Here is a 27,168-nt window from a genome sequence, read left to right on the forward strand (position 1 = left end):
CTTCATTGTTACCAACGCTCAGACACGGTCCACTTAAGGCTTCAACGATAATGTTAATCGAAAAAGGCTAAAACTCTTTGGCTCCGGAAGGACCGACGCAACTGAAAGGTCAGCATCCGGCGCACCCGTCCGGAATGTTATGATTCATCATTCAGGCCAGGCCAGATACCGACAATTAGGGACGATGAACAACGACGACCTTGAAAGTAATGTGGAGTATACAAAATGGCGTTCGATGGAAACTTTTTTGCTCCGCAAAATCAATTTTGCGCAATTTCCCAGCAGCGTTTTGGCTAAAATAAGACAGTTGGAAAGATAACACCGAGCCATGAAGACCTTTAAACTGTGGGTCCATCAGAAAAGCCAGAAAAATTTCCACAGTAAGTTTTTTTACAGCGTAATTCTTACGTTAACTGTTTATCTGACTCTCATATACAATTTAAAAATAAATTCATTAAATTGATTATAGGCTTATGTATAAGTATAGTTTCGAGCTAAGGCTCAGCCTTCGCTGTGTGCATATATTTTTTACTTACTTTATATTTGTGTGGGGTAGAATGATGGCGTTTTACATATTCCTTCCAGATCAAGAATTAGTCATCAACCCCAAGGAGTTCCCGAATATAAATATCGGTGATGTCGTTGAGGTGTACCACCCGGAAGACAACTATTCTCGACTTCTGGTTCAAGTCACATCTCTCAGGGAGGACTTTCAACAAAAAGGTACAAATAGCTTTAATTTGTTAAGGAGGGGCAGTGTTATAAAATCAAATCCTATCAAATAGATAGGCCTATGACAACCTTCATACCGGTATTTCAAATACGCTAAATGTTTTAAATCAATATTGAAAATCAGGCTGGAAGGTATTGGTCCTAACAGGTCTCCGTTGTAAAGTCAAGGTTCGGATTCACCAGTTTAAGCCCATGTTGGTATGTAGATAGAAATATGTAAATAGGCCTATATGTTTGATTTTTTTTTTTCAGAAACCATTAGTGTGGAACAAAGCGTTGCGAATGCTTTCCAGTTGAGAACCTATCAAGATGTCATTGTTAACGTAGTGGACAGAAAGGTTGATTGTTAAGATTTTGGTTATAAATGTAACTAGAGTTTTTGTATTAATGATATTTTTTGTTACATCAACAGGCAGTGGCCCTAGATCTTGTTGAACTGACCTTCAAAGAGCAATACTTCAGTCGGAGTGACATGTGGAGATTGTCCAAAACGCTGGTAAGTATAGGAACACTTCATCCAGCACCCCTCTTAAGGCTGGTCTTGATAATAAAGATTTCTTGAAATTATTATTCGACTAAAAGTTTGGAGCTGGAAACTATATTTTATTTGTTTTCCAGATAAACACTTGCGTGTACAAAGGCAAGAAGGTAGAATTCGCAGAAATGAGGTCGGTGTATATATCATTGATGAGTTTAAATTTATGAATATATATCGACTGTTAGCAATTTTGATTTCGTTACAGAGCTCAAGTTTACGAAATGTGGGCGAAAGGAGAAAGAATGGCCTGCGGTGTTTTTACAGACACTACTAAGGTATTATTCCTCATTTTGATTATTGAAGATTAGTCTATAAATACACTTAGGTTGTCTATGATAACTTCGCAGTTTGCATTGTGTAACCCCAGCAGGACGGCCATATCTGTTGAGGCTAATATTTGACGATCATGCAGCAAACTTTCGGGAAATTTCATAAACATGAAAAAAGTGATGTATGAATGAATTATTTTCATCAGTATGAATGATATAAATCACCCTTAGGACAAGAATGATAATGATTATTGAAAATTATGAATTACAATAATCTGAAAAGCAAATCTCTGAACACTAATTGTGAGCTTTGAAACCTGTACAGGGTGAAAGTATTGCTACGTGTATTATAGGGACAAGATGAAGACTTTTGGGTGGACATGAATAAGACAATTACTAACAATACACTTTGCTCAAGTCTGATTATTAGGGACTGTAAAAGTATCATGTTTGACTTAAGTAATATCCGTGATACAAAAGAGTTAGTGTCGCAGAAAATATTTCAACAAACATCTGAGTTGGGCAGAGTCTGCTGTATATAATGATGATTTAAAAAGATGACGATTTAATTGAATTTGATACTTTTTACTAACAGATTGTATTTAGATCTTCGACAGCGGTCGTCACAATATTCCTTCAAATGAGCAGTGAAATGTGGGAGTTCGATGGCTGTGGCGACCTTTACTATGAAAAGGCTGTTGGATTTCTACGAGAATTATTCTCAATTTGGAAGGTATTTTATGTGTAAATTCATGTTGTAGCTATATAAATCATTCTGTGTGAAGCTGTAATAATAATTATGCCCCAATTCGATAATGAATCTTGTCAACATTCAGCTGTCAGAAAATGAATAGATACTCTGTCATTCTTGTTACGTGAAATTCCTAATGAAATTTATGTTGCAGGATAAAAATTGTTGCCACGATGTGACGATTGTAATGTTTTCAAGAACGTTCTACGATGCTCATTCGCTAGGTAAGATCAAATCAGTGTTTCTGCATAAATTTCTGTTGCTGTTGTCTTCAAGTACATGCTGTAGGAATGTTGAATACAGCCACAGGAATGTTTATTATATACTGGGAGCCCACTCGCATAAATATCTATAACTGAGCCCATAGGATTACTCTTGACGAATTGAAATAGGTTAAAAGGTTACCCACTTTCAGCGATTGTATGAAAATGAATGATCCCCCAGTACTATGAAAACCATTTCGATTTGTAGAGGAGTTCCCTGAGTCATCGAGAGACTGTTTACGGCAAGACCACGAAGGAAAGTTTTATGAAGATTTCTACAGGTTTGCGTTACATTTACTAAGCTCAAAGCACCTTTTCTCTTTCTGCAATCTTAAGATCTTTCTCTTAACGGGATACCTTTCACGTTATCCTGTTTTTATTTTTGCATTTATGATTATCAAAATGATTTGGTAATATCTGTAAAAAATTTCGCAATATCCTTTCAGAGTTGTCGTCCAAAACGAAAGGTATGACGACTGGTCTTTGACTCTGATCGAGCTGAAGAAGTTATTCGTTCAATACCGCAAGAAAGTTTTGCAGTATCACGAAGGCGTGAAAATGCCGAGAGCGTGGAACTCTACGGCTGCTCAGGGAAACTTTCTCGAAGTCATCAACATGTCATTAAACGGTGAGATTTCAAATTGATATACAGGCTACAGTAGAACATAATAACAATCTGCTCGAAACAAATTTATAGGTCTATAAACTTTTAAGTTGTCCACTTTTTAACCGTTCTACTTTGTTCAGTTCTCCCAGGATTACTATGGTACCGGTATTATACAAAGCCGCAAACTAAGGCATCTAAGAGTCAGAATGTTCTAAACACTTGCGTCAACGTCACTATTCCTCAATTCTTTTATACCTACCCCTATCATGATAATCTTATCTTATAACTTGCATTCATTGCTTGTATTTAAATATTTCATTACAGCTTATGAAAAGTATTTTCTGGATCGTAATTTTGACCGAACGGGTAAGGTTTCGTTGGTCATAACTCCCGGCGCCGGTGTGTTCGAAGTCGACCGCAAACTTACCAACATTACCAAACAGCGAGTCATAGATTATGGTAAGTATATCATTGAAACTTAAGACTCATTGCTAAAACTTTTATTGAATGGTATGTGCTCTAGCAATATTATATGTTACTGTTGTCAAAAACTTCGCTTACCGGTAGCTCAGACCAATTTTGCCAGTCCAAGTTTGTCCGAGTTAGGTGATGTTAACTGTAGTTTAAATTTTTTAAATGCACCGAATTAGCATTGGTATAACATTGTGTTAGAGCTCTCGTGTTCAGATTAGATGGTCTAGCATTGCACTTAAAATGTATTCCTCTCGGCGCAGACTTCATTCACAATGCTCAGATATGCTAGACAATGTCACTTACCGGTATTCCTTCAAAGTATTACATTTCCATCGGAAATCAGAACTGCCAAAAACACAACCCTACAAACCTTCATTCAAATGTTGCATTTCATCTTGTTTTAGGTGTCGGTATGGACATTGTGTGTATGGCTGAACAGCCTCTTCACGCGGTGCCACTGTTTCGCTTTCATTGCAAGAATAAGCAAAACGACACATCAATCGATGTCGGCGACGACTACAATCTCCCACATTGGACTAATGTTAGGTACGACGATCCGGCTTAGTAGGAACCTTCGAGGGGCTGTGGGTAGGGTTCATGTCCCGGCTCGGCCTGAAGTACATGTAAATGAAGGTGAATCCAGCGAGATGCCCCATGTCTCACAATTGACCCATTGGCAGCCTTGTCAACTAATTTGGTTAAATTCTTCCCTGTAACAGTGCTAACAGTGTTATTCGAGTATTCGAACTGGGTCCTGTAGATTTGAAAACTTAGTAATTCGATAATAAACTTAGATAAACTCAATGAATGCAGTCTAATCGTGGCCTTAATTCGAATCTTAACTGATTTTCAAATTCGTTTATTTCAGTTTCTATCATTCGCGTTCGCAAGTGCAAACCAGCAGTAACACTCAGTTCACGCCTCGCATAAAACTCGGAATTAAATCGCAGAACGCACAAAAGGTGGGCAACTAAACTGATGAAATTCAGAGAGTATAGAATTCCAAACCGGTTTAGCGGGGTTCCATATACTGTTTTGTAAATGCGAATATTGATCGTTTCAATCCTTTCCTCTTTCAGAACCACAAAGACAGAAGGGAATCATCTACATGTGAGTGCCATCAATACCTTGGAAAATAAGCTTACAAATATGTAACTGTCATCGTAATTCTTTCAAGTTGAGATATCTTAAAAGTGGCGACTGACTGGCATTAGTGTGCAGGAACTAATGAGATATCTCATAGCGGGCAGACAGCTTATGGATTTTACAATCAAGATATTATGAAAAAAATGTATGCATTCGCTGAATGATTTCATTTTCAGTTATTAACATGCATACGGCTTGTCACCTGCCGGTATCGGATTCGAGTCCGGATAATTTCCCCTTCGTTGACTACGATGAATACGACGCCCAAGTGTTCAAACCACCGAGTGCTCGTCTCATGAAAGGGTATGTATATCTAATATTAGCCATTCTGTTATGCTATATTTGACACACAGTTTTATTAGCGTATCATTATTTTTGAATTTTTTCAATGAAATGTCTGCGTCTGATCTAATTACGGTATTGATGGAATGTCGATTTCTGATTACTATGTGACTTTGTGATGTGAAATGTGTCTGACTCAACATGTCAAACACAGTTAGCAATGGCCTATCGGGAAAAAACATTTTTCTTAAATATTACAATTGCTTCTTGATGAAACAAGGCACTGGGGATAAGTGTCTTGCCCAGGGATAGTGGTATTGTATCGAGAGTTAGGACCAACAACCTGGAATTCTCGAACTATTCACCTTAAACATGTATATTCGAATATCGCGAACTGAAAATTAATCTAACCTTGTAGAAACGAAGCATCCGATATAATAAAACCGATGTAAGTATGAGACGATATGATACAGAAGAACACTGTTCATGCGTATATATCTATGGGGGTTGTACGTACTTGCGTACGCACTAGCTTGTAGTATCATTTGAAATCAGGAGTGAAAGGACTTCAGTGGTGGCTGAGCATATATGTTATGATATCTATGAGAATATGTTGCGATCACTTTGTGTAAATTCTTTTCGTTGTGTTGTACGCGTGACTCTCGTTTTCTAATCGCATGTTATTTCTGTACGCTATATACCGAGTTGTTAGAAGAAAAGCTTCTTGCTTCTTTTGGAAGTTCTAACTTGTTTTCCTTATTTGGTATTTTCACTAGACGATGTATATAGGTTTCTAGAAAATTTTTAACATCTGCTGTCAAAGGAAAGTGGGGCATTTCACTTTTTTTTGTTGATTATTTGTTAAATCATTGCTGTAAAAGAAACTTTTTTGTTTGATTTTGTCACTTGAAACTGGTTTCATTTGAATTGGTAGAAAATTTGCAGCTGATTGTTCATGATTAATGTGTTATCATTGGCCAGTTTAGTCTGCTTTTTTAAGAATCTTCCTCAAATGTTTCACTTCTCTGGACTTCTGATATGCTGAATTTGAAAATGTGCATTTGGGTACGACTACAATCTAGGCTATGTTTGCTTGTTCTGAAAGTAGGAAAAGAAAATACATTTCAACCTTTTTAGTTGGCAATCTTGCTCGAATGAAAAATAATGTTGAATATTTTGCTGTCGATTTTGTTTTCAAGTTATCTTAGTTGTGTGGCTAGTAGCCTGTGACTACCTCGTCGTTATTCTGGAAGTGAGACGATTCTGATAGAAATCTTTTCTGTTTCTCATCAGTAAAGTGAAAGGTGGCTCTAATCGCCTGATGCCGCGAACGTTCAGCGACGCGATGAAGAATAAAAAACCGCGCATGCGCCACCTATCTGACGATTATCACGGTTTCGTCGATAAGACATCGAGGTCCAGTAGCTCCTATACGATATCGATACCTAATCTGTCGGCCACGACTAAAGAAACGATCTCCAACTCATTAGAAAGTATGTATCTTCTGAAATTAAGACTTGTATTTAACCGGGGAGGCTTAGCCAAAATGAAGAGATTTCTTTTGTCAATGATATTTGTCTATTTGTTTAAGTCTATCTCGTAGAGAGTTCCATAAGTAACAATTTGGTAGATATATCATCAGGTTCTGTTGGGCAATACACGGTTTATAGAAATTGTTGCCCCAATCGTTTTGAGCATATAGCAAACTTCAGTTATGTGGAAGTATTTACTACACTGTTACTTATGGAACTCTCAACAATGTGCATTTAACAAATAGACGAATATCATCGACAAAAAAATCTCTTCATTCTGATCGCCTGTTAGGAGATATGTTCAAATGAAGCAAAAAGGTTTAACCAAGCCCATGAAAACGTTTGCGAGACTTTATTAGAAGAGCCACATTCCTTCCGCTAGCATTTGCTGCTAGTTTATAAAGCATTTTTCTATATACGGGGTGATGCTTTCATTTTTCAGATCATCGAGTGTCGAGTCATGAATCACTTGATTCAGCGGCTAGTGAAGATTCGTTCGGTGTACGGTTCGTAGTCGGCAGCGACAGTTCGGTCGGCGGGCACTTCATCGCGCAGGCGCAAAAAGAGATGCGGCCTCACCGAGCGCTGATCAACCCGTTCGCGCCGATGAGAATGAATTTCAAAATGACGTCGAATCGTCGCCGGTGGATACATGCGTTTCCTGTCGGTGAGTTTAAAAAGATATATTTCACAATAAATAGATCAGATAGGCAGGGTCCCTACGACTACTTGATTCCTTAAAAATTCCTTCAAAACAGAAAATGCTTGAGGTGCTTGAAACTCCTTTGAATTGAACAAAATGCCCAAAAAACTCCTTTAAAACTCCTTCAATTTTGAGAAATAGGCCAGAATCAGGATTTGTTTTACCCACTTAGGCAGTAACAAAATTAGAAACCAAGTTCAGCACCACTGAATTGATGGTTTACCGAGATAAGCAGTGCTGATTTAAGAGGAATCCACAGTAATTGGGATATGAAAGTTATGTGCAGACACTCCTCGAAATCTGAAATTTTCTCCTTTATAACTCCTTTATCCAGAAATGACTGATACTGATCTGTAGGGGCCCTGAGAGGGGCCCAATTGCTCAAAGGTTGACTTTTTAAGTTTACAGTGATTTAGGATAAGTGATTTAGGGAGGATTTAAACTACTTTGTCACCATGGTAGATACGTTTTTATCTGATCACCCGTAGGTCCACAGGGGACAGCCATTCAACCACATCACCGACAAGACAAGAAAGATTTACAGTCTTCGAACCTGGCCATTTCGGTACCAACCAAAGAAGTTGTACAGGTATTCAAAATCAAATAGTCCACTTATTTTCACAATTCATGAATTGTTCATGGATCTTTCTCTTCATTTAGGCGGCCCAGTTGGCTGTAGAGGCCAGAAAGCAAAGGTCCAGACAAGAAAGTACAGATATTGACCCAAGGTAAAGCTTTTTCAATGGACACGTCGTAATGTAACCCTTATACATAGTAAAAAACCATTATTTTAATGTCAATTGACTTGAGTTAACTACACATTAGATTTATCCAACAAAAAACCTAGTTACTATTGCTGAGGAATCAATGAGAGATCATAGAAATGATTTCTGGGCCCAGCTGGCTGCATGACTTGAGTAAAAGATTCTACATGATTAGATTGGCTTTCACTATGAGAACCGAAATAGGCTTAAAGTGTTGCTAAATCTGGGTCCAGTTACTCAGTCAAGTCTAAATTGAACACCAGTATTTTGCTCCTTAGCCAATCTAAAGACTTAAGATCCTTAGAGAGTTTAACGCGCTATTAGACTTATATCACAACTAGACTGTGCAATGTACCGGTCTATCAAACAAACTGCAGAGCTTTGATAAGCTGTGAGGTTTTTTTGTTTTTCGACCAGAACTCGGTCTCCAACTTTGACGCGTTGCAATAGCAGTTCTTCGACGTTGACGGCTCTTGGAATGAATATGAGTTCATCGGCTGCTACTGTGAATAGTGGTCCTCGCGCCAGTATACCGAACGTTGAAAGTGCAACTAGCCTCAGCAGTATGACGCAGACATATTCAGACACACGTAAGTTTCGATGAATCAAACATCGGCATGGCTACTACAACTATCATATTTCTTTCCTTCTTACGAATATTGCCCATGTTAGTCAATCCTCCCCCACCAGGGATTGGAACCTGGTGGCATCGAGACTCGCCACCATACAAAACCCTGCCACACTAGCCCAAGTGCGCAGGTACATGCACAGCTTAGATGATGTCATTATTAGCCGATCAGAAATCCTGTTATATTTTAGCCCGGGTTTTTCCATGTAGAGTTTATCCATGAAATTTGCCTCAACGATTATACGACAACCGATCTGATTGGTGCCGCAAGTTTTCGTGTGGCAAACCTGCGCACCCGGTCTAGTGTGTCAGGGTTTCGTGTCGTGGCTGAGTCTAGCGATGCCATCAGGTTGGAATTCTTTTCGAGGAAGGATGATGTTAGTCCTGAGGGTCATATGCGAGCCTAACTTTTGCAGTGTCCTTTTAAATGAGGTTCCATTTTCAACGCCTAGATCGATCTTCAACAGCCAATTTAATCGGACTATCAATAACCAGTATGACCAAAACTGCATTGCCATGAATTTAGAAAGAAGGAGACCACTTAGCTACTTTGAAAAGTGTTTATTATGCTTTCTTTGGGTCCTAGGCACTGATTCACTTTTAACTTCTGACCATGAATTTGTTTGAAATGTTAATTCATATTTTCGTATTAGGACGATTAGCCATCCCCGAATGCTGTGCGCCTTTGCAACAGCCTTCGTATACTAGCGTGCAAAAGAGGAGTAGTAAGTCAGTGTGTATACCCGGGGTGTGTCTCAAAATTGTTTTATGTAGATTTTCGAATGATATGTTGAATCGAAACATTGAAATTGAATGAAAAAATAATGTGATCCATCAGTTCGAAATTTTAAAGGAATAAAATACTTTTAATATAAAGGGAGAGCAAGCAATATAATTTTCTGTGTAGAAGTGAATCAATTTCCCTTTGACCGAAATCTTTTTATCACACATATGTATTATCTATTCCACCTCAGACAGTGTTATACCCAGTATGTTAAAATACAGTATAATCTGCTAAATGGGGTTCGTTTTCATCCTATAGGCTGCTTGCATTTGAATAAGCCGGGGTGTAGATTATAACCTACTTTTAATATGGATTTTATATGGGTTCTGGGGCGCGTCTGTTGCGAGACCCTTATTTTCATACTGTGTGTCTGTCTTTCAACAATTTAGCTTAGTTAATAGTGGGTCGATCTAGATGAAACTTTGTGCGAGTATGGGGGTCTAGTTGCGCAGGGCAAAGAATGGGCCCAGTGCGCCGCCTAGTGGCAGAACTAGGCAATAAAAACAGGTTTTAAGCCACATGACCTTGAATATGACATCATAACTGAGGAATGGTGTCGAAATACAAAAATGTGTCTAGACAAAATTTAGTTTTTGGCCCTAGATACAACATCCAATGGGGACAAAAGCATGGTAATTTCGGAGTTTGAGCTTGAGCCCGAGAACTGTTGTCGCTTGTGGATTGTTTAGATTAGTTTCATCAGTTCAAAATCATCCGGATTAAGCAGGTTCTACTGGTTTACCCCACCAACCGTGTATGTATTCATTCCCTTCTATTCCATACCTTTAATGTGGTCATTTTACTCGACGATCTGATTTTTAGCTATGATTATCGCTGATCGGCAAAATGAAATAGTAGGTATATGTACTGTATTTGAAAATGAAGTACAAAATGAAAAAAAAAACAATTAAAGTGTTTACAGGTTTCATCGTGCATTGTGACGTCAGCAACATCCCCGATACCACGTATTTGAATAAAGACCCGTTTTTATACAGAATCGATGATGGTGAAAATATGTGTGACTTCTATTTTAGATTCGTTCAGCAACGCGAGCATCGGATTGATCAAGCAGGATAGTGATGCATGTAAGATTCATTGTAAATGTTTCACCAGTTCCACGGTTGTGGGTGAAATTTGACTCTTAAGATCTGAAAACGAATGTCTCTAAGTCTCTATTATTTAGAGTGTCTACAACACTGAAGGCCGATGAAGTTAGTCTCTGAGTTATGAGATAAATTTTACCTCAGAGTAAAGAATTGCTTCGTTTACCGCATTCAAATGTTCACCCGCAACTACGGCGCTCGGTTCTGCTTAAAGAGCTGTAAAAAAATTGTAGCAACTGAGATGAATCTTTCGTTATCAATGGCTATAGGGCTCATTTGGTTGAATTGTGTGGTAGAAAGCTTTGAAATTTTGTCGTTTATTTACTACTTCTTACGAGGTGTGTTAGCTTTATCTATCAGTTGGAAGCTTGTCAACATCTTTGAACATTATCTCATTATTGTAGATATTTCATTAGTATTTCTGTTGTTGTAAATTTCTGTAAAACGGCTGAAAAGCATGGTCACTACTTGTAATACTCCTCATTCGAAGCCGGTCTTATGTTTGCGTTTCCTTGTTGCTTCGTTGCAATTTCATTGGTTCGATGCCAACACTATAACAATCCAGTTCCACGCTTCTGGAATCAGTCTATTTCACAAAATATTCAAGTTTTGATCCGAGATTTTAGAGAGCTTGGTCCGATTTCACAATTCGAGTGCCGAAAATCTTATAAAAGATAAAAGCCGCGATAAAAGATAAAATCACACAACCATTTTTGGCCTCTGCCTGATCCGTGCAAATTTGGCCTGGGTTGAATCGTCTTCGCGCGATCGTGGCTAACATCTATCTAATGACAGCGAAGCAATGGAATTTCACCGTTAAAAGATTTGTACCATTCTACATGTAAAGCAGGCTCCACTTGATGAATTTTTTGGAGATCCTCTATGCTAATCTCGGTTTCATTTCATCGGATTTGCTCATTTGTAGCGACGTCCAATTATCTGCGTTATAGGATCATGTTAGACGATATCGTTTATTTCAGATCTGGTCGGACAGAGTTGCTTTTTCATACCTCCTCACGACGAGGAGTTGTTAAAGCCCAACGAGGGTCAGTCTCAGAATCATTTTCAAGGCATGAATTTCGTCGATTAAACAAAACGGAAATCGTGTCGCGAACACTTTTTCGTGTGCATGTTTTCTATTCTGTAAAAAATCTAATTCTGAAATATTCGAATTTTGCCAGAAAATTCAGCAAACATCGTTATTATGTCAGACTTTCCCCTGGTTTATGGTCTCATATCTATTTTCATGATTCCCATTTCTCATTTTCAAATCACTATTTTAGAATCTTTTTTTTCTAATCAAAATGAAAACCGAATAGCTTCATAACTTATTATATAATACATCTTATGTGCAGTTGATACTCGATTATCCACCACCCTTGGTCGTCCGCCTTTACTTTAAAATACCTGATTACGTAAACTTAGTTCTTTGTTATTGATTATATTCGGTTTTCCGCCACCCTTCATTGCATTGCATTTGCCAACAAAGCACTGGTCCAAACAGTGGCGGATAGTCGAGAATTGACTGCGTAGCTTGATGCCGCAATTGCATTGTTGATAGTCGAGGAGATACACGATATGAGATGAATATGTGAGAGAAATCCCGCAAAAATCATCTACCATACAATAATATTTACCATCAAACAAGGCCATAGGTCTTTAAACAGACAGCCTATTAGAATTGAGATAGCATATAAACCTTCTACTCGAGAACTTCATCATCTTTGGACATATCTGAGCATCTTTGGCTGAATTATTGCGCGATTTATCTCGTATATTCATCGTGGATGTTTTCGAAGTACCGTGGTAAGATATTATCGGTCGAATCTCCGAATTAAAAGTACATAACTACAAAACTAATACTGGTTACGATAATTTTGTCGTGAAACATATGCCGTAAGTAAGCTTAAACTTTAACGAAAACGTCTGTGTCAACAAAAGGTTGAAGTTCTGCATCAAAATGTTTTTGGTCTCGTGTATACACGTGCGGTATTTTGATATAGTTCCAAACAACTACTTTCGAACGATCTTCAATTACAACGTTTTCTATGACTAGGTTGGCGATGCTCATCCGCCAATATTTGTCAGAAATCTGAGAACGAAGTATTCTCAAACATCGATCTCTTTATGCTTTGCTTTTAGATCATCGTGACAGTGTTAGCAGTTTGTCTGGTATCAACTCTAGTTCGGGAAATCTGGACAATGTTACTAGTAATGGATGTAAGCAGCTTTTTCACTAAATTTCTCTCTAAAAACACAGTATCCTGTCTAACCAACAACTTACATACGTGTTGCAATACTTAATCATTAATTTTTTCCACTAACTAGGATAGTTTCTGGGCTACATGTTTCACAAAAACTCAGTGATGTGTGTATGGTATTACAATGATGGCTGATTGCGGCAATTCACAAAATAAATACATGCATCATTTATATCACCTGAATGAGTGAGCTATAATGTCAAATCAATGGCTGCCAACTGTTCCAGATTTTCTCGATTTTTTTCACTTTTCGTCTGAGAAATATTGATTTGATTTGTTTGATGTGCTCAGAGTAAATAACCTTTGATCACTGAAAGTTTTCTTTCATATTCGATTGATCAATTTGGCTTGTTACTGACAGCATTTTCCAGAGGTTGGCAGCCTTGTAATAATTTCTGCATCTGAAAATGACAAAATTTGAAAATGAGCTTTATTTTGATATGGTCGAATTCGCTATTGATAATTTTGGTCTGAATCAGCCATCATACTTGTTGCACTTTCGTTGTGATGTGATGTTAATCGTGCACGTGAGATTGAAGAATCGTAAAAATGTAGTGCGGGTCTAACTGTTTCGTAATACACATGTATCTATTCTCTCTTTACCTTTCATGTAGGCACGCCGCATATTGAGCATACTAGTTCGGGAAGCCTTAGCCATCTCCTTCAGGCTACAGCTACTAGTAAGATAAAACCTTTCGCGTATACGATCGTTTTTTTGATTCAAAATTGATTCTTTTTATCAGTTCAGAATTGTTCCGATTATATTTCGACCAGAGATTTTTGAACGGTCTATTTTTAGTTCTCAATAGACTGGTTTTATAGACTGGTTCTAACTTGAACTCGATTCCAATTCAAGGGCAGGTTTAGGGGGTGGATGGGGTGGAAAATTTCAATGTGCCCTCCAACAAAAAGTATGGAAAATCGTTTTTTGCTATGACAAACGAGATGAAAAATAAATCGAATTGGGCCCTAATAAGAGCCAGTGTAGCCCTTTTTGTCTTAAATTTTCTGTTGGAGGGCCACCGAAGTTTGGTGCTTGAAGCCCCTGCATTGTCAAATCTGCCCCTTTCATCAAATTCAGTGCCCATTCAAATTTTCCCATTCTAAGTATCCTAGATCCGCCCTTGCAGTTAGTCAATAGTTAACCCCGAAGTTTAAGTTAACAATGCAATGGTATGTAAAACCAGCCTCCGTGTATGGTTACGCGCTAGTGATATGCATCAAAATATGGTTTCTGGTTGTGAAGTGGTGATTCCCCATGCAGATTATCTACATATATGAAATTTTAGTACAGTAAACTAATGAATATATGTATAATTTTGTATGAAAATCTTTGAACTTATCTAATGTATGCATATCTCATACATGTATTTATGTATTTTCACGTCTTCAAAGATACAATATATCCGTAGTTTACTGTTATTCGAACATGTATTTTTAAGCACAAATGGAAAGTATGAGTGGGTTTGCCTGGTTGGTAGAGGTTTTCTTAATCTGGAAAGTTGCGGTTTTAGCTTTCATGATCATAAATTGACAGATTGCCTAGTATGAGCTTTCAACTATTAGAATGAATTGAATAAGAATTAACTTGGTAATTAGGCGAACTTCAGGTTTCATAGTTAGTCGACTAGTGATCGGAGCTAATAACCGAACCCACTATAGTTCTAGTTCGGTCGTTACATATGTCACGGTGTCAGTCATCTTGGAACTAGATCTGGTCTACAGCTATACAGTAATTAGATTTTTTGTGGTTCGCTGGACTATAGTTCTGACTAACTAACATTCACTTTCACTCATCAATACTAATAATGTCCTCGTTTGACCTCAGTATTGTGTTGTGTATTCCTGTCAAATTTATCTTTACGAAATAAAACTTCTATTATATTTAAAACAGTTTCACTTAGCAAATAGTTGACCAACTCCGATAACCAAAGTTCGCCCAGGTTATCCACTGATAGTGTACATAATAATTACGGTATGTCATTGCAGTAGGATAAATCAATTTGTAGTGAATGATTTGATTGTCCCTGCAGTAAAGATGTCACTCTTTCTTAATTTACAATTGTTTCCTACGCTCGACCTATATGCGATGTATATTTCTCTGCATATGATTTTACAGTCGCCTTCTATTAATATCGTTGTACGTGATGTATTTTTCCCATAGCGTCAAGTCGTGGCCGAACTCCTACTCACGGGAAACGCTTGGCTGCGATTCTGAAAGAAATGGACGATCCGAAGGGATGTTGGCTCGGTGGCCCAACCGGTGAACAAGACTGGAGTCCTAACCTCACTACCGGTAATTGATCAAATCGCTAACTATTGTGCCGTTTTATCATATTTGTCAAGTTCAACAGTTGTTCCACAATATCATCAAGTTCCACAGTTGGGAGTTCATCTTGACTCGAGCATTACGATGAATGAAGGGTCGCAATGAGTTTCATTTCTACTTAAGTTCAAACTACCAGTAACTATTCTGACAAACTAAAAACTTTGTAACTGTGACTGAGAGTTAGTCCATGTCAATTAAAGAGGGTTGTTAATATAGTTATCAGTCCAGGGATGTTAATATGCCAGATAATGTCCAGTAAAGGTCCCCAGGGATGTTACTATGCCAGATAGGCCTAATGTCCATTTAAGCTCCCTGGGGATTTGATTTTGGTTTGAATTACCAGTAGTTTAGTAGATGAGAAACTAATGAACTTGTCATTGTCATTTCAATGTATTCAACATATTTGACTTATTCGGCTGGTTCAATGCAATTGGCTGCCAATCGGACTATTTGTGTTAATTCTGATGTATCTCTTTAATACTGGTAGGTGTTGATTGGAAGTCAATGACAGTACCCGCTGTTCTACCAATCACTACGGATTATTTCCCGGACATGGAAGCGCTGGAGAAATATTTCGTCTATACCGAGTATAGTCTTCTACCCGATGACTACAACAGCGACAACGAGTTTTTCCAAGCGTAAGATGCCTTCGAATTCGATGCAATCGAATCGAATTTATTTTTCTTACGGTATATGAATGAGTTATGCGAGAAGGATTTTATTTTTACCGGTTTATTTTTTTTCTAGTCAGAAACGTGGTGAAGAAGACAGTAAATACCAACACAAACCGTTAACCACTGTGCAGGTTTTTAGGGAACTAATCGCTCAAAGACTGGCCCAGGTTCGAAGAATATTGTTAAATCAAAAGAACTGATACCTCCGATAGTAAATCCAAAATTCTAAGCCTTGTATCATCCACTGGCATGTATGTGGAAAGAGAATAAGGTTGAGGGTAGATATCATTCGCATTTGCTACTGGGTTATTTGGCTTTCATCTTTCAGTGAATCCTTGAGAAGGTTAAGTGCTAATAACTGAATGGACTTAAGTTCGTTCAAGTTGGAAAAATTAATGAGCAGATTGCCGAATCTTCTGTATCATAGTTTTAATTCTCGTATCAATTATATTTCAGGGTTTTCAAATGGTCATTCTACCGAAAGTATCTCATTCTTTATCGAATAGCCAATGCACGACTCTCAGCTCGAGTCCACATTTTGGCGGCAGTTTAATGAGGGCTAGGTCGAGGTCTGAGCAATCCGTAAGTTTCAACGTGTATATAGACTAAGGATCTCTAACATTGGAAGAATCGATACCTTGCTTTTGATGCAACCATTTGTTTCAATTTGTTTATTGGGTCAATTTCTAGGAGGAATATCTGATGAGTATCGGACGTATTTTCCACAGAATAAACTGGACTGGCCCGAAAATAACAGTAACACGATACAGACCCAGGTAAACTGGATTTTGTATGTATGGAATGTACATGCAATGTCATTTATCAAAAGGGGTAGTTATCTCTTCCAGTGCTGACTAATTGATATCCTGAAGTCCTGGAGATTTGAAAATTTCGAAAAAATTCCACCCCAATCTGTTGTATAACGGGAATACACAACAGTACGTCTACACCCCGGTGCAGTGTATCATTAGTTATTAATACTTCTCAATGTTCGACAGGCATTGTCATCTTTCAATAGAGATAAAAACTAATTAATTATCAATACATTGCATTGCGGTGTACTTGCAAAGTCCATCACTGATTTGTACACTGTAATGCGATGTTGATGCAGTGAAAGGTTTAAACCTTGGTTCAACATGTACTTTCTCAATGAAACCAGTTGTTAACTCCATCTTGACTGTAGAACCTAGCCCTAATATTGTTGTTCTGCGATTTTCAATTTTTTATTTTCACTTCAATGAATAATGTCGCTTTTCAGTTTTTCAAACTGAAAGACTGAAAGTACTCTTTTTTTAAGTATGAACTTTTTTCGATGCAGGCACATGTCTCCGCAGTTGTTCGTTCATTATCGGTACCACTTGCTCGTTCCCGATGCGATGGATTATGATATTTCTTATAGCAATTTCTGCAACGAGCGTCTGGAAAACTACAACTGGAACTACATGGACCATTACATTTGTACGCGAGGCGAAAATGACTTCGGTCTGATGGAGGTAAGACGTAATTCTAAAAGGAAACTTCAAATTGTGGAGATTTAGCATAGGCATGTACGGTACATGTAGAAAGATTAATTTGCAAAAAACTTTGATTTTAGTCGCTCAAGTACTGGAGAAGTAAATTCTACTTATTACCACAAAATAATCCGGCTACTAAGAAGATTATCGATGCCACAAATCAGTAAGACAATGTCTACATGAAACAAGTGTCATCTCAACATAGGCACGGTTTCATAAGACTGTAGTGCTACATTTGCAATTGAGGTCACTGCATAATTAGAAAAAAGTAGAAATAAACTGATTTTGACTGCTGGACCCCGTTCCAAATTGTTTTATTCAAACGGAAAATAAGTTTGTTTTCAATTCTTTAATCTAGTGTCAAATTTAACTATTTTGGCTCAGGAGTTCAATAAAACTCCATTTCTGTGCAACCGGGTCTTGAGAGTGAATTTTCAACTATGTTACTTGAAAGCTAACTATCCATGTGTTAATGATGTAAAATGAAAATGGAAAGATGAAATGTTCCCGCGTGTCAAAAGCCAGTTGAATTACCCCGAATGTGACTAAACAATGTATCGTTTGTAATTTAGGCCAGAATTTCGGTGTGACATTTATGAGGAGAGGACTACACCCGAAAAGCAGCAACTCGTTGAGGGATTTCTGCGTTACTTGGAAGCCATTAATAAAATTCGACGTCCGGGATCCACTCGTAGACCAAAGGTATAAACGTGTCATTATTCCTCCTCCGTTGAACTTATTTTTTCGATTGATTCGCACGTATTTGTTTTCTCTAGACATGTTTTCATACTAAATTTATTTTCTGTTAACTGTTTTTCGAAACTTTCTTGACCTTTAATTCTTTATCGTAACTTTGTCACACAATAAATGGAAGAATCTCATATGTATGAGGGGGTACCATGCTCCTAACACAATGGCAAGATACTTATCGCATGTACGGTTTGACTGTTCAAATAATCATCAATTACACCCTTTTCATAGTATCATAGACACTGGGTATGATATCGCCATTTCCTTTCAATTAACCTCTTGAGCACTGCTGACAGCGATAGGTGTAATGCTGTAATCTTGGAGTAATCGTTTGACTACTCCAACCTAAAATGGGTTGGGGCAAAGCAGTGCTAATGTTTTGTCTGCTTCCCGTTACAAACATAAACCTATAGTTGGCAGAAATGTCAATGTTGATCTCCTTTTAAAAAATCACTTAGGCTAGAATAAATTGATACCTTGTTTCTCTTATCTGCAGAGTTTAAAAGTTGACCCAGCTGGCCGCCTGTGTTTCCTGTACATTAATCTTTTTCTATAGAATCACAATCAAGCTAACCATAACAGACACAGCAGCTATAGAAATAAATGGATTACAAATTTTGTGTGATTTACAAAATGACCTGTCCAATAAGGAGAAACTAGGTATCATTTTTTTTTAGCCTAAAAAGCTCTAGAGCCAGTTGTACGGAAATATTTTAACTGAAAAACAGTTTAGCGTAACGTTTATAAAGTTATTTAACGAATAAATCAAATTGATTTGTCAGGCTTGGCCCTCTACTAATGAATTATAGTGGTCCAGTAATCAAGAGGTTAAAGCACCTTTCTTCTCTGATCTCGATTTCTTTGATCTAAAACTTGACTTCTGATCGCTAGTAGAAAATATACAAGACACGGGACATGTGTTTGCTTTATTGTTATCATTACTGACTATCGTTATAGTATTGTAATTATTATAAATATATATGATTATATCACACAGTGAATATCCGCTTAATCGGGATCATTTGGGACCGATGAGATTGACACTGTTTATGAGATCAAATCTGGATTAAAGCCTTGATATTTGTTTGAAATCTTACATGCTCTGCTGTATATGCGCACTGTTCAAAATCCGGATTTAACTGATTCGGATTGAGCGGGTTTGACTGTATTTGAAGAATACACGCGTCGATGCGACCAAAAAAAAAAGAAAGTATACGACAATTTCAAGCCATGTTTTTCTTTGTATATTTCTTGTCTCAGATAGCCTCAATGGGCTCGTCGTCGAGTCTTCTTAGTTTACCCGATGATGCGACCAGTCGACGACGGAGTTTCGATACGCCTCGCAAAGGGCGAAAATTGCATTTCTCCCTGAAACGCAGAAACAGTGACCCAGAAGGCCCCTGTAGTTTGTTTCAATCCCAAGTATGAATAATTTTAGAGGTTGAAGATATATATACATATATATCCAAATATTTCTTTTTATGTTTGCACGCTGAAAGCATTTAATCTTAATAGACTTTTGTGTCGCTTTTAAGCATTATTTTCACCACGTGACGCAGTTTGAAAACCGATCATTGTGTAATAATCATTATTCATTCGATGAAAACGTTTCCTTCATAAAGCACGACTTGCTTCTGAATAACTAATGCTTTATGACAAACTTATTCGTGCATGTAAGCCATGCTTCCTAACAGCAACATGTAACATGTCTGAAAACATGAAGCGTTTATTTTGTACCTTTACCTTAATGTCTGTGAAATATAATCGATAAGTATTGTAAGAAAAGAATATGGTCCGAAATAATGCTTGCGGCTGCATGCTCTGAAAACTGGTTGATTGGAACAGACGTTGTAGCCGAGATATACTGGTAACTCGGTTATGTCGGAACACCAAAAATGCAATATCACCGGTTATCATTGACTTCAAAACAACTTGCCATCTGAAGATAATGTCTTGGGAGAGTTTTTTCCCTAGTTTTTAGTTTTGTTCTGTCTTTTTTGTTTGTAAACAAGACGAAGACGTCTGCCATCGCTTTGCTTCAACGAAATTGCATTCGGTCTAGTCTCCTCTCTTTCGGCTTGATTCACACGATTTATGTATCGTTTCTTAACCGCGGGTGCTAATTTTGTTTGTATACGATCTTATGTTTGTTTTCTTTTTTTTTTTAACGTATTGTACAAATCCTGTCCAGGTCGCAGTCCCGGCCATTCGGTTCGGATATGAACTTCGATAAACACCTTCATTTTTTCTCTGATTTTATGATTTTTAACTTCTGGGTCTTATTTGGACTATGTTCTTCTGCTTTTCTAAGCTTTAACACAATTATTGTTAAAAAACCATATATGCTAATTCATTTATCAGCCATTGTTTCGGACTTATTGCAGTTAAGACTTAATGAAATTTAAGAGCGTCGTTCAATTTGAATTTCATCGAATAAGAATTTTAGAAATTATAATTGTTGAATGTTACCGAGGTTCTGCTGGTTATTCTAGAAGCCGCCACAGACCCCTGGACAGCGCAGCCATCCGCCGTCGATCTCCTCAGCGTCGCAGGAATCGGTTGAAACGAAATCGGAATCGCACGCGTCCGCGGACCAACATCGAGTGCGACACCCGAGCATGCCTAATCCGATTCGAGCGTCCGATATTGTTGAAATGTCGCCGAATCAATCAATGTCATCGCTGTCATCCGCTGATCCCCCACGCAAGGTTTGTACAAGATGCGCAATGAAAAACTTAAAAGTCGATTTTTTACAAATTTTTCTATCCAGCTCAGTTTATTGCTACGCAGCCGGGTATGTACATAAATTATCTAATCAAGGATGAACACTCAACCAAGAAAACCATGGAATCCAAGTTTAGAAAGTTTTAAGATTTATAGATTCAATCAAAAATACATAAATTATTGATGATTATTTATTATCTATGTATTTTTGATTCTATGAACTGCTATCAACAACAAGGTCATTTGGAATGACTGATTTTATTGGAAACTCACTTAAGTTGTCATAGTTTGGATCATCATTGTGTGCCGACTTATCTAAATGACAACTTAAACTTGGTGAATTGAATTGTAAATAAAAATAGGGATTAGAAAATAGATGACTTCTGTGATGTGATGGCGAATTAAGTGAGTTAGGCTGTAGAAAAACGCGCTAAAACCAAATGAAATGTATTCATTATATGGGCATTATTACAGTGGAACTTGTTACAACGAACTCTGATACAACAATTCATCGGATATAACAAACATAGATTTTTGTCCCCAAGTAAGACAATTCGATTAATTTCGTACTGGATATAATGAACTATCGGTTATAACTAACATATTTTCTGGTCTCGTGAACTTCGCTGTAACAAGGCTCCACAGTATATCTATAATAGCAATATGAGCTGATATGTACTGCTGTTTCTTTGCATTTCTGGAGAGTTAAGAAAATAGATAGTATGGCTTCTATAGAGAGGAGATTTCAATTAGAAAATGGGTGGCTTTTAATTGAAATTCTTGTTCTACTCTATTTTAACGATATTACGTTTCAAATATTTCTCTGATCAGACTCCGAGCACGCCACAGAACGTAATTACGCAAGCGTCGTCAGACATTGCGTCTGTCACAATGACCTACGCTACGTCTGACATGAGCAGCAAACATTCATCATCCACGACTGTTGCTGAAGGGTATGTATAACTCTGTGAAATTTTTTTCGGTATTTCTGTGCAAGGACAAAAGCTCAGTGATGTCACCTTTGGAGAACTTTACATAGTGACCATTGAAACTTACATTGTTTTCATGATACCGTATCTATCCAAGTTGTTGATAAGTTAGGGTCGGTTCCATATTCTTAGCTTAGTGGCAAGTCTTAGAACATCTCAGTTCTATTGCCAATCTAACAACTACGACCAATCTTAAGATTCAAGACCACTTTTGTACTTATGTCCTCGACCATGGAAATGGCCCGAATAGATGATTTGGAAAAAATAAGTTTTGATTTTCGCCTTGTCAACCATCCACTGGTTAAATCTAACCATCTTTTAAGCTATGTAGTATTCGCAAAGAAGCTAATTACAAGTATTTTTTGGTTGCTTTCAGCAGTAGTGTATTTGGTGATGACGAACGTCTGAGCACTTGTTCATCATTGACGGATATTGTTGAAGGCATGATGGATCCTAGGTATGTTTTGATGTACATTACTAGAAAAATATTATACATTATCTGTTCTAAGTTAGTGGAATTCTTTCAAATGTACTGCGTTATTCGATGAGAATCTTGGTGAAATAATCCCTGGAAGTAAAATGGTCGAAAATGGGCTGATTATAATTCGATTTTTTACCTTTAACAACCGTAAAACTAGGCTCTGATGCCTGGTTTTACAAAGCAAGATTTTCATTAGTTTACAACTTTCTCATTTTCATTAATCTCGCTTTGAATACAGTATTATATGAGAATTCTCGACTTTTTCTGTATTTAGCGAGGGATTGAGCTTTATTCCGATGCAACCTGGGTTACCACAGTACTGTTTCATTGCTGGTGAAGCCACAGCCTGGGTTTGCTGTTACGTAGACGGAGTTGAGAAACCGGATGGAGCCGTATCTCTTTTACAGGTAATTCTTCGTACCCGCATCTTGCAGGGATGACCAGCTCCAGGCAGGGATTTCAGTTGCACACAGGGTCCACTAGGATAGGGGTTCGTCCCAATGCCATCTACCGGGCAGTTTGATTTTCGGTCCCAAGACATCTGGTTTGCTGTAATAACGTGATGAAGGTTTAGTTTGCGACAAATGATTGATGAAAAGTAAATTTGTCGCACAGCAAATTTTCATAAAACATAGCCAATCATAATTACCATCAACAAAGGTTTATTAGGTAAATCAACTCAATTTATTTATTTTTTTTTTGGTTTTCAGCAAATGATTTATGAGAAGTTAATTTGCCACGCGTCTAACAATATAGAGCATCCTTTCATCAATGGCTTCCTGCTCTACTATATAATCACTGATAAGAAAAAAGGTAAGGCAACATTCAGAGTGACTGATTATATATACTTGCATTTGTTGACCTATTTCTGGAATCAGTTTTGTAGCGCTATGGCTTGATAAATTTTTAGTTATCGCAAAACAGATTATCATAATTTGGTTATTCATAAAAAGACTTGAGTTAAATATTGCTGACTTTGCTTTGTCTTTTCTGAAACAAGACTGATGAGGTATCATTAACGCAAAAACAAACATGATATCAACTGGGCTGTTGACATTGTCTAGTATTTTTCTTTCAGAGTTGACATACAACACGTGTTTCCAGAACGAGTGGTGCGAAGTAGTGGTCGATTTCGACCACACAGTCTTTCAATCGAACATTCCGACATTTTTACAAACCGACATACCGCCGATATCTCCAGGGAAGAGTCGCGCGAAAGATCTAACCAAACGTGGAAAAGATGGCGGCATTGGTGAATATCTTAATTGATTATTAGACTAAACAAAAATGATACCTTGTTTCTCCTAATCGGCCGGGTCATCTTGTAAATCCCGATGAAATTTGTTATCAGTTCATTTCAGTTCATGTAATCAGTTAATATAGCTGCCGGGTCGGTTATATTAAAATTGATCGTGAAGAAAGTAATATACAGGGTAGATAGGCGGCTGGCCGGTCAGCCTTTAAGCTAAGCAGAATAGGGGAGCTTCTCTGAGTCTTGATTTTGATAGCTGATTGAACAAAAATTTGTCTTTTAAACTTAGATCAACCAAAATCTACACTTTTACTTGCTAAGAATTTTTTGCAGCATTTTACAGCACTAGATGAACATTTTTGAACATCCTGTTGTAAACTGCATGATTTCGGAACCCCAGTGATGCGCCCTTTGAATACTACTAGAGCTAAACTAATCTTTAAGTCCTGACACGTTTTTTGAAATATTTTATTGTATCGTTCTCTCTCCACGTTTGATTGTGGCTATTCTACCATTGGAATATTTTGCTTGAATATTTTTTTACGAGTTTGATGGAATGTTTTTCTCCGATTTTCAGATCCACGTAAAGTGCACGGAAAGGAGGTGAACGTCGATGTTGATCCAGCTGGTAAAAGCGATCGCGATGAATGGGCTGTTGCGCAGTACCACAGCCACTACAGTCCCGATGGTCCCTTTTCGTTGGAAGTCCAGTGGATTGTGGCGACAGGCGCAATTCTCGGAGAATTGGTGAGACCGAGATAACATTTCAAATGACTGTATATAAAATGTAGTAGAAACATATTCACGTGAATTGAGTTACTGTAAATTCAGCTGGGTTTTAGAACTGGCTTGGTCCTACTCAGTACTTATGTTTGAAAATACTGTAAGTCAAATTAGCTCAATTTCATCCGGATTTTGATCTAATCCAGATATTGTTTACAGCTCACCTATACCCGGTGCCTAAATGTATGTAAAATATGACTTAACACCAGACTTCTCAATAATTGGATTGATTCGATTGGTACAAAATCATCTGAATCATTAAGAGGGCTCTGCTTTAGTTTCTTCCTTTGTAAGATCAATCAAATTGTCCCTCAGAAAAAAGCATAATAAACATTGTCTATAGCGGTAGCGCCAGGACTGGCAAGTGTTTCTAGTAAAGACGAATATACCTGCGTAGATTTACAGATTTTTTCATATTGACAAACTGTAGGGACAGAAAATTTTGATCATTTAAACTTTTTGATTATTATACCAATTTGAACGGATCACCAAAGAGTCTAAATTTCTTTAATCTCAATTTTTGTAAATTTTGCATATGTTTTCCAGGTGTACAGTTGGGTACGCAAAGCTAGTAGTTGCGGATTTCATTTCATACCGGTGCCACTCGATCAATTCGCATTACCATATACTCAAAACTCAGATCCCTTGCGCGGCCCGGTGTTCATTCCGCTAAATACATGCTGCTTGATGGAAAACACTGATTTATTAGTTGGTAAGTTTAAGAAAAATCCGTGGTCAGACAGTATGATGTCCTTGATCTTAGATGAAGCCATATTTCTTTGTGATTTTTCAGACTTCCCTCCTGGAATAAAGGACAAACGCATGATGCTGTTCCAAGAATCGATTTTAAAACGGTAAATAATGTTTATTTTAGAAAATAGATCTCGAAAAGTGTTAGCATTGTAACGTGCTTATGGTTCAAAAATTTTGCCTGAGACATAAGCAATGACTTCCACCCTATGTGGTAAAATTCTTCAAACTGGACCTGGAAAATTCAAATATGGAGAAAAGGAGTCAAGAAATAGACATTTGAAATGTCATTTTGGCCTTAATTCCACAGCCGGTAGCTAGGTAATTAGCCATTTCTCATTGAAATTCGTGATGGGTATATTTTGGGAGGAGATACAAGTTTTCCGATCAGTCAATTTTCAAGCTATGGCCATCTTTGTTTCATCAGCCCTCATTAGTAAAAAGAAAAGGTTTTTTTTAGGGGGTATTGAATAATGGAATACATGTAACGTGGTTTACCCATATTAATGCATTTACGCGTTTTCAATGTTAATGTCAGTTTGTCAAGCATTTCACCAAATGAACATGGTGTCTAGCACCTTAAGTTTACATGCCTCTTAGCAAAGAGTTGTCGGCGTTTCACGTGTTATTTTATCTCGGTTTTCAGATTTGGATTCATGCGAGATCTGTACTCGACGAATAGTTCCGACTCATGGGGTCTCCTAGACGACGAACTGAAGTACGTGCACTGCACCGGCGGAATGTTCGCTCTCATACCGGAAACGACCGCATCCAACGTCAAATCAGCCGATACTCCGCTGGGACGAACGCGCGCCCATCAAACCCAGAGTCTACACAAAGAGTTCGTCGCCAGACAGGTCGCGAATTGCGAGCACCCGGCTGGATTCATCTGGTCGTGGAACTTCATGTTGACGAAACGCTGGCGCTCGCAGAACACCGGCGACGAAACGTTCCCCGACAAAATGCTCGCCGATTTTCGACGATTCTGCTCGAACGAGGACAACCGGCTCATCGATTATTGGGACAGCTGTAAAGCGAAAGCCGCCGAAGAGTATAGCAAAATGATTTCGAGCACATCCGACGACGACTTCGAATCAGACGACCCCGGAATACAAATTAACGTTTCCCCGCAGCTGGTTTCAGAAGCAGATTTGACCGAAATGACGATACCTCAAGAATGAAAATCTATCCGTTTAAGACTGTAATTAATACTTCCTTTTTTGCTAAAAAAGTTAATTTATTCATGTTGGTGCTATGTTGTAGTTTGAGAACATTTTTGAGAACTGGTTTTACTTAAAACAAGTTTAAATCAACGGAGTTACAGTGAAGTTAACCTCCAGGTTAAAGACAATATCATTGTTGTTCAATAACTATCGATGTAAAAAGCTTATTGGTCTATAAATAATAAATGAAAAAGTATTTTTCCAATTCCATTTGAAACTTGTGCATCCTGTTTTTAGCCCACTTGGGACTTTAGTCCCAGCGGGCTATTGCGTTCACTTTTCATCCGTCGTCCGTCCGTAGACGGAATCCAGTTATTTTGGGAAGTTTTGAAGACGCTTCAAGATAATGTCTTGATATTTGGGTTACACATGTATCTACCCTAGACACATCTTCAGCCCAAAAACTGGCCCTGTCAGATTCAAGATGGCCGACTGGCAGCTATTGTTGTTCACCAAAATCAGCACTTTTTACACATTTTTGAACTTTTTGAGGGAAATTTTGAAGACGCTTTGATCAATTACCTTGATCTTTCGGATATATGTGAATTCCCCCAGGGCCCATCAGCATAACAAAAATTGGGTCGATCGGACTCAAGATGGCCGTCCTATGACCTTTTTAGTGCCCAAAAATGTTAATTTTGGCCCAAATTCTGAGTCCTGTAGCTTCCTACTGGTTTATCATTTCTCATTGCAATTTGTGATGGGTATTCTTTGGAAAGGGATGTTTTATACCTGAGACAGGTATTTTTCATCAGCCAATTATGACGCAATTGGCGGCCATCTTGGTGTCAGCAGTACTCATTCGTAAGTGGGAAAAATTTTTTTCACATCATATTGATACCTAAGCGTATTTTGTTACGAC

General features: G+C 37.8%; 1 protein-coding gene across 1 annotated transcript; it reads left to right on the plus strand.

Moving 5' to 3' along the window:
* Window positions 1-240: 240 nt before the first annotated feature.
* LOC141900756 (GATOR1 complex protein DEPDC5-like) lies at window positions 241-26,512 on the plus strand. The gene is made up of 44 exons (XM_074787784.1): window positions 241-380; window positions 586-723; window positions 985-1,070; window positions 1,145-1,228; window positions 1,351-1,400; window positions 1,476-1,545; window positions 2,135-2,272; window positions 2,445-2,514; window positions 2,762-2,834; window positions 3,000-3,181; window positions 3,485-3,619; window positions 4,039-4,180; window positions 4,503-4,596; window positions 4,714-4,744; window positions 4,957-5,083; window positions 5,481-5,510; window positions 6,356-6,555; window positions 7,037-7,261; window positions 7,786-7,886; window positions 7,958-8,025; window positions 8,479-8,651; window positions 10,508-10,558; window positions 11,557-11,622; window positions 12,719-12,796; window positions 13,452-13,517; window positions 15,002-15,133; window positions 15,654-15,804; window positions 15,914-16,007; window positions 16,297-16,422; window positions 16,531-16,616; window positions 17,159-17,333; window positions 17,435-17,517; window positions 17,927-18,056; window positions 19,365-19,526; window positions 20,597-20,812; window positions 21,660-21,781; window positions 22,194-22,274; window positions 22,573-22,705; window positions 23,009-23,111; window positions 23,377-23,550; window positions 24,128-24,297; window positions 24,880-25,045; window positions 25,127-25,187; window positions 25,730-26,512. Exons 1-44 carry the CDS (start codon window positions 329-331, stop codon window positions 26,262-26,264), a joined length of 5,430 nt encoding a protein of 1,809 aa, XP_074643885.1. The 5' UTR covers window positions 241-328; the 3' UTR covers window positions 26,265-26,512.
* Window positions 26,513-27,168: the final 656 nt, after the last annotated feature.

The sequence above is a fragment of the Tubulanus polymorphus genome, chromosome 2, assembly GCF_964204645.1.
Source record: "Tubulanus polymorphus chromosome 2, tnTubPoly1.2, whole genome shotgun sequence".
Lineage (NCBI taxonomy): Eukaryota > Metazoa > Nemertea > Palaeonemertea > Tubulaniformes > Tubulanidae > Tubulanus > Tubulanus polymorphus.